The 8,565-nt window shown below is 40.0% G+C and overlaps 1 protein-coding gene across 1 annotated transcript; it reads right to left on the bottom strand.

The window, feature by feature from the left end:
- Positions 1-228: 228 nt before the first annotated feature.
- On the bottom strand, positions 229-6,711 carry LOC131466523 (sialoadhesin-like). The gene is made up of 7 exons (XM_058639807.1): positions 6,497-6,711; positions 6,296-6,391; positions 5,688-5,894; positions 5,021-5,326; positions 2,598-2,934; positions 2,460-2,517; positions 229-982 (listed from the first exon to the last, which is right to left on the bottom strand). Exons 1-7 carry the CDS (start codon positions 6,690-6,692, stop codon positions 857-859), a joined length of 1,326 nt encoding a protein of 441 aa, XP_058495790.1. The 5' UTR covers positions 6,693-6,711; the 3' UTR covers positions 229-856.
- Between the last annotated feature and the right edge of the window lie 1,854 nt (positions 6,712-8,565).

Below are 8,565 nucleotides of genomic sequence, written 5' to 3'. Positions count from 1 at the left end.
GTCACTTACCCAAAAACTGCTGTAAAAATATTATATATTAATATTTATATAATATAAGGCCAGTATGTTTACACAATTCCAAAAAAAATAATTCCATAACATACATTTCAAGGATAATTTGATAATATTTATTATTAGGCCCTGAGATGGGTCAATGGTTGTCAGAAACATTGATTTTGATGCAGATTTTTTATTCATTATCTTATTTGTTCTTATGGACAAAAAATGTCCAATTGAAAACCAAATACTATTTTTGATACCACATTTAGCTTAACATGAACTAATGCATTTCTTTATGTCAAGATTTCATCGTGGACCACTAGCATTGGAATAAATTAGTAAGTTATTGCGTAGCTTAGCCATTTTAGGCTAATTTAAGGAAGTGAGAGTAATTTATATTTGGTAAAATTTGCCAAAAAATAATGTCCTCTGGCAAAGAGGAACTATATTCATTTGAAAAAAAAGTTGCAGCTGAAGTGTAAGAAAACAAAGAGAACTTTACATCACATCTTGTAAGTTTCACAGTGAAAATAGCAATGTGGTGAGAACAAACAACTCATGCAAACCAAAACACTGCGCTTTCACTTCCCAAAAGAGGCCATGTGTGTCTATCGGCTTACTTTAGGTGTCATTGTGTTCATGTGTGACACCGGCCAGCTCACTCATTCACACTTAACTGCTGTTCACAAGCTCAGAACTGAAGTAAGTTCCTACACTATATGTACAAATATGGGAACATATATACACACATACATATACACACACACACAAACAAACACTACTTACAAAGGCAGGTGTTTAGTTGGGTCACAAGTTGACATTGGCATAGGTGACATGTTAGCCTATATGCTTGGGGCTAATGTGGTTTGACAGTGGAGTAGAGGGCGTCTGTGGAGTTTGGAAACATAACTGTGCTGTAGAGGAACTCGACCTGCTCTGGTGGTGGAGCCAAGATGTCGTCATACTCATGGCCAAGGCTTATCTAATAAAGAGAGAGAAGAAATCAGAATTCAAAGATGTTGATCTTTTTCAGGAACAAAGCTACTGTATGTACTATTATCGAATACTATAATTCCGATAAATGGGAAATAAATTGAACTGTTTCAGAGTCATTGTGACGGTTAAATGGCTTGCTGCAGCGAGATTGGGGGCTTTTTGCTGGTTGAAATCATTGGCCACCTAAATCTATGCAGTTAATGCTATGAGTCCAAGTGAACATATGTGCCAAATAAAAAAAAATAAAAAAAACCTCCCACAAAAGGTTAGAAAAGGTCGCAATGGCCTTAACCTTTGAGCACTAAATTCTCATCACTTGATCCTTAAGATTCTGTGTTCTAAACTTATTTCCTCCAGTCACCACTGTTAAAATTAACTCTATCACATGCCTGATTTGAAAAATGCTAAACTTAACCCATCAAAACCAGAAGCAAAGAAATGCTGACTCTGCGTTGACAACTTATTTTAAAAAACAAAAAGCATTGGAGCCGGGGCAACGACAGGGGCCTTAAGCTCATGGACCACGTCATGAAGTTACTGGAAGGCATGTTAGACTCGACTATCCGTAAGATGGTGAACATTGATGATCTTCAGTTCGCCTTTGCAGAGGCACCACTGATGCCATCTTCATCGTGCATCAGTTTTAAGAGAAGTTCATTGCCACAAATAAACCTCTTTACTCTTTACTGGGCTGTGAAGGTGATCCAGGCCATGTATGCAAAAGCAGTGTGCGCTTCAACAGACAGTACAGTGAGGAGTTTGGTGTTGGAGTGGGGGTGCATCAGGGATCGGTGCTCAGTCCCCTACTGTTCATCTGTTCCTAGAAGCTCTGTCCCGTGAATTGAAACACAAGGGCCTACGGGTTAACGTGAAAAAGACAAAGATCATGATATCCGGCCAGGGTCTGAGCAAACTGAAGGACACATCTGTACATCTGTCAGAGGTGTCGAGGCAAAGCCAGACCACTAGATGGTCACCCTACAATACAAGTCACAGTGGAGGAGGTGGTGGTAGACCGAGTAAAACCTGGATTGAGTGTGTCAAGAGGGACATCAAAGTGTGCGGCCTCACCAGCATTGACCCACTGGACAGAGCCGCCTGGAAACGTGGTGTGAAGACTAGCATACTGTGGCCCTACCCCTGTGGCAGGGACCCCCGCAGCAGTATAATCTTATACTGGATAATACTGGCTACTACTACTGGAGTCAGTATTCTAATCCAAAACAGTAATGACCGTCTCCTCAACTGTCTCTGTCAAAGTACACACATGTTGACTGTTGCGCTGACTTTAAAGATAGCCATTGATCAATATAAGATTTTGATATTTATCTACATACAGTATATCTACCTCAGATACCTTTCTACCTTTTAAGGTGTTCCCTTAAAATCAAACGGACATCCTTCTTTGCAGTTATACAAAAATAAGAAAAATGTTTTTACTAAATGCCATTTTTTGTTTTTACCTGTTCCATGTTGTCAGAGGTTTTAGCTCCAGGAGACTTTCTGCAAGTCTTCTTTTTTCTAGTTAGTGAACATAAAACAATTAAGAGATGAAGCCAGGTTAGAGTATGAATTGGCTGAAAATGAACAGTGTTGCTCACCTCCACATGAAGACGACAGTGGGTATAATCAAAACCAGGAGAACAACAACGACTCCGATGACAGCCGGTATCCACATTTTTCTGTGGACTGTGAGAACTCCTTCATCTGACCTGTGTCTTTGTGTTTCCACTGCACAGGTGTAGTTTCCCGCATGCTGACTGCTGACTGGGTCTAAAACCAGGCGTTTGCTGTGTCTTTTAGTCCCGTCCAGTGTTTGATTGTTGAAATACCAAATGTAGTTGGTGTCATTAGCCAGAGGACAGCTGGTTCTGCAGGTAACTGTGACTCTCTGCCCCTCAGTCACCATTGCAGAGGGAGCAAACTGCACACTCACGTCTGAAAAATGGTCAGTAAAATGTAAAGGAGCATTTTATCTCAAAACCTAAATAACAAAGCTGTTGTTATCATCCCTATCCAACTTTTTAACCTAAAGATAAAAGCCTCAAAATCACACCAAACAGCAATTCTGGAATACCAGGAGACAAACATTGGGCCTTATGTTCTTAAATATATATATATATATATATATTTTTAACCTTTTAAAACATAAGCTTTAAAATGTCCGTCTTTTCAATATCTGGCATTTTCTGCATGTTAAAATAGTGTATTAATAATTTAAAATGAAGAAAAACAAAAGGTTTTGTGAGTGAAATTATCGTAATAACCTCACATTGGCTTCGATGTGCAATTTGACCCGTCTGAAGTAAATAACTACAGACCCTGTCTCTCTTCTTCCTTTTCTCTCCAAAACTCTGGAGCGTGCTATCTTTAATCAACTCTCCTCCTACCTTCACCGGAACAACCTTCTTGATCCTCTTCAGTCTGGTTTTAAAGCAGGTCACTCGACCGAAACTGCACTTCTTGCTGTCACTGAGCAACTCCACACTGCCAGGGCTGCCTCTCTCTCCTCTGTGCTCATCCTCTTGGACCTTTCTGCATCGTTTGACACAGTTAACCACCAGATCCTTATTTCCTCCTTTCAAGAACTAGGTGTCTCAGGATCTGCACTTACCCTACTCTCGTCCTATCTTCAAAACCGAACATACAGAGTAACCTGGAGAGGATCAGTGTCGGAACCCTGTCCTCTAGCTACTGGGGTCCCTCAGGGTTCTGTCTTGGGCCCTCTCCTCTTCTCTCTATACACCAACTCTCTTGTTTCTGATATTCTCTCTCATGGTTTTTCCTATCACAGCTACGCCGACGACACCCAACTCATTCTCTCTTTTCCCAGCTCCGACACACATGTAGCAGAACGGATCCCCGCTTGTCTGACCGACATCTCTCAGTGGATGTCTGACCATCACCTGAGACTCAATCTCGACAAGACTGAGTTTCTTTTTCTCCCAGGAAAGGGCTCTCCCACCACAGACCTAACCATCTCCCTCGACAACTCTGTGGTAACGCCGTCTCATACCGCAAGGAACCTGGGTGTGACACTTGATGACCATCTCTCCCTCACTGCCAACATTGCTGCAACAGCTCGATCTTGCAGATACATGTTGTACAACATCAGAAGGATACGGCCTCTTCTAACCCAGAAGGCGGCACAGGTTCTGGTCCAGGCTCTTGTCATCTCACGCTTGGATTACTGCAACTCCCTCCTGGCTGGTCTCCCTGTGTTTGCCATACGACCCCTGCAACTCATCCAGAATGCAGCAGCTCGACTGGTCGACTTACCAAAATTCTCCCACACTACACCTCTCCTCCGCTCCCTTCACTGGCTTCCTGTAGCTGCTCGCATCCGCTTCAAGACTCTAGTGCTTGCGTTCCATGCTACAAACGGATCCGGTCCAGCCTACATCCAGGACATGATCAAAACCTACACCCCAGCCCGCCCACTTCGCTCTGCATCGGTAAACCGGCTCGCTGCCCCCTCACTGAGAGGATCGCAGAGGCATTCACAGAACTCAAGACTGTTCACTGTCCTCGCTTCCAAATGGTGGAACGAGCTCCCCATCGACATCCGGACAGCGGAAAGCCTCCACATCTTCCGCCGCCGACTAAAAACACATTTCTTCCGACTCTACCTCGACTAAGACTACGATGATGACGACAACGACAAAAAAAAAACAAAAAAAAAAAAAAACGTATACATCGCACTTACGACTAGCACTTCATAGTTTGGTTTACTTGAAGCTCTTACTTACTTCTAGCTCTTATTTATACCCAAATGTTTAAATGCACTTATTGTAAGTCGCTTTGGATAAAAGCGTCTGCTAAATGACATGTAATGTAATTTCTCAGCTTTCAGAAACCGTTGGAATTTTTCCAAACTGTCGCATAATTACGGTGAAGCAAAGTGCTTTTGAGTAAACATGTCGTCTGTGATACGCTTGGTGTTAAAGGGTTAATCCTGAGGCAGAAATAATAATATAGTCTGTAGACTCACTGTAGATTTTTTATATTTTAACATTGTACGTACCTGTTACAAACAAAGTCACTCCAGGTGGATTCACCCAGTTCCTTCGCTTGTCATCTGCTATGAAGACGTATTTTGCCGAGTCATTATTTTTCAACGTATTGATTTTCAGGTTGTGGTGGGTCTTGTTGCTGTGAGGCTTTATACGATGTGAAATCGTCAGGTTGCGTATATCGCTCCTAAGCCAATATCCAGTCTTCTGCTCACCAGGACTCAAATATTCACTTGAAATAGTAACTGAAGAACCCTTCAGAGCACAGATCCTCCTGCTGGCATAATGACCTCTCCCACAGTGGTTTTCATCGAAACCTGAAATCAATACCAATAAAAAACCAAAATTTGTATTTAACTTTCCAAGTTTGCCTTTTACAATCTAATCGGCAAAAACCTATGAGATTATATTACATTCATGTGTAACAATGGACGTCCTTGGGTTCTAATGACGATTGTACTGGAACATGAAACATGCATAAACCCAGTGAGATTGAGGTGAATGCATTGTAAGTGTAGGAGCCATGTCTCCTTTTATTTGTAAGATCTCCCCCCCAACCACTAGGGGGTTGTATATCAACAGTACTAATATGAACACAATCAATCTAACTGTACATCATTTCTTCGTCATGTTTGTTGTGTTTGAGTTATGACAGACCGTGAGTTGATTCATACTCACAGAATTCATCAGAGAGCAGAAACTCATTGCTCTTTACAGCACAGTAGAATATTTTAGTAGAGGTGGAGGGAACTAGCGAGATCTTTTGTACAAACACTCCATTCTCGTACCAGCTGAAGGCAGTTTGTTGGTCCATCAGAGAACAGCTGGTGTTACAGGTCAGCTTGTAATGGCCGTTCTCTGCCGGTTCAGCTTGAACACGTACTTCTGTTGGGACAACTTGTTATCAGGTCATCTGTGCCATGTTAATGCAAAAAAACACATTAATCTAAACACAGAACAGATCATCTGTTTTAGGGTTTTCACATCTCAAGTTGTGAAAGCTATATTTTAAAGGACTTTTGTTGCTCTTTTTGCAAACAGACCCTCATCCTCTTAATTTATCAATTTATTTGCATCGTGCTTGGTGTGCATGGGAGAGTAGAAAAAACTTATTATCATACAGTTTGCCAAACAAACGTAAGATACAAACTTTTTTTTCCTGACCAGAATGTACAAATGAAATGTCTCTCATAGAAAAGTAAGCTAGCTTTTTTTTTACTGTATGTGTGTGTGTGAGTGAGAGACAGAGACAAAGACAGAGACAGACCAGGTTGGTGAAACTTAACTCTTTGGATATGTGATGGAGCAGGACTCATTCTCCCAATGAGAACACATCATCCCTGTAGTGTAGGTCACAGTAAAGCAAGCCGATGTGACAGAATCTATAAAAACAAAAACAACTTTCAGGATTTGAAGAGCTGACCTCATGCACATCGCTCTAGTTTCACGAGGAATATTTTTCCTTGGTGTCACATTAAGCCGCTCACCCACTGAGACCTCAGGGGCTCTGAGATGCTCGTAGCCTTTGACAGCACACGAGTATGTGACAGCTTTCTCGCTGCTGACCAGCTCTTGGTACCAGGGTGACCAGTCCTCATAGACGGTCTCTCCGTTCCTGTACCAGACGTAAACTGCAGGACTTTCAGTCAGAACACAGCTGGTGTTACACACCAGTGACACCATGTGCTCCTCTGCGGAGGGAATCACCTTCACCTGCAGGTCTGAGACAATGGTGTATACAAAATTTATATATATATATATATATATATATATAAATGTATATACAATTGATAGTTTTATAGTAATAAATGGATAATAAATCAATGTCAGCAACTGTACCTGCAACATGGAGCTGAATTTCTCTCTTCCAACAAACACTTGTTTTATTACTGCAGCAATAACCTTTGTTATCACTCTCTCTTAGATCTTTGATTCTTAAGGTTGGATGACTTTCATTGGACAGAGTGTATGTTTGATGATTCCTGTCTGCAGAGATTTCAGACCAATGATATTCTTGTTTAATGAACCATTTGTGGGCTCCAGAGGCAGGTTCAGCTGAGCAGGGTAGATCCACTGTTGAACCTTTCAGGACACATCGACTTTTTACTGAAAGCCCTAGAAAAGAAGATTTTATCAGCAGATTAGTTCAATATGATTTCTATAATAATAGTATGTAGGATGAATGAATAAATGAATGAATGAATATCTTTATTTATGTAAACATAAAGTAAGATCGTTTAACACAGAGAAATGTAAAGAAAATACATATAACATTGCACTTACAATCATAGCAATAGACTTTCAATTCCAGCCCCAAAAGATTTTTACACTATTTCATTTCATCATTGAGTTTGTTCCATAACAAAACTGACAACATCTACAGTCATTTATATTCATTTATATTAAATGTATTTATATTTGTTCTCACTTCGATAGTTTCAAACATACATAATCCTTTTTCCTTCTCTTAATTTATTTAACATTTTTAATTTTTGAACATAAAAGAGGAAAAACTGATAAGTGTATTCCAGATATCCAACTTTATTTATTCTAATTGCCCTTTTCTGAAGTTGAATTATGGGATCTAAGTCTGTTTTATAAGCGTTTCGACACAGTGTGACAAATGAGGTTTATAGGTTAGATTTATTCTTTATCGAAAACATTCAATACCTTGATTAATATGCAGTGTATTTGCACACAATTCCGAATCACTGGTGATTATGCTAAAGCTTTTCCTATGTAAAAATGTGCTTTTCTATCATTTGGGTTTAATGAATTTAATGGTTGTCATATTCAATAACTCACCCCTTATCTGATAAAGTGTCAACATAATCAGTTTTTACACCAAAAGTGTCATCATTTAGTTGAATGTTTGGTGATTTGGTCATTCTTGGTTGGTCACAGTACTGCACTTACTTCAAAGCAGGATTAAGTTTTATTTTGGTAATTTAATTTTTAATGCATCAATCGTGAGATGTGAATGATTAATATTGTTAGTACTGGATTATTCAAACTTTTTATAGTAACACAACGGCTTGCAAAGGATCACAGAGATATGCAGTGTTACATGTACAGAGCAGAATATGAGAAAATATTGTGAATATCATGAATCTAACGTCGACTTTTCACGACTGAAAACAAGACCACGCCCTGCATTCTAAAGCCTCTATGCAATATTACATCCATTAAATATTTTCAACACCATAGTAGTGGAGACAGTCATTCATACCTGAGCTGTAGAGGATGAAACCCATAAACACACATCCAGCTTCTGCCAACAACATGGCCAGTGTCGTCTTCAGCTATACACACAAAGTTGTATGTAAGTTTTTTCTCCTCAATGTCTTTATAGCAGTGACTGAAATGTCAAAACCACAAATGAAAAAAAGACGTTTCTCAGTGCGGACGCTGTACAAGCACTTATTACACAAACGCTTCACTTCCTTCCTAATAGCTCTTCTTATATGAAAGCAGAGCTCTGTGTATTTCCCCAATAGTGAGTAAGCTGCCGCTTTGCTTGCTAACTTGTCACCACAGCTTCTAAATGAAGCAATAT

Source organism: Solea solea, chromosome 10 (genome assembly GCF_958295425.1).
Source record: "Solea solea chromosome 10, fSolSol10.1, whole genome shotgun sequence".
NCBI lineage: Eukaryota > Metazoa > Chordata > Actinopteri > Pleuronectiformes > Soleidae > Solea > Solea solea.
Note: the sequence above shows the minus strand (reverse complement) of the source record. Positions and strands in the feature narration are given on the sequence as shown.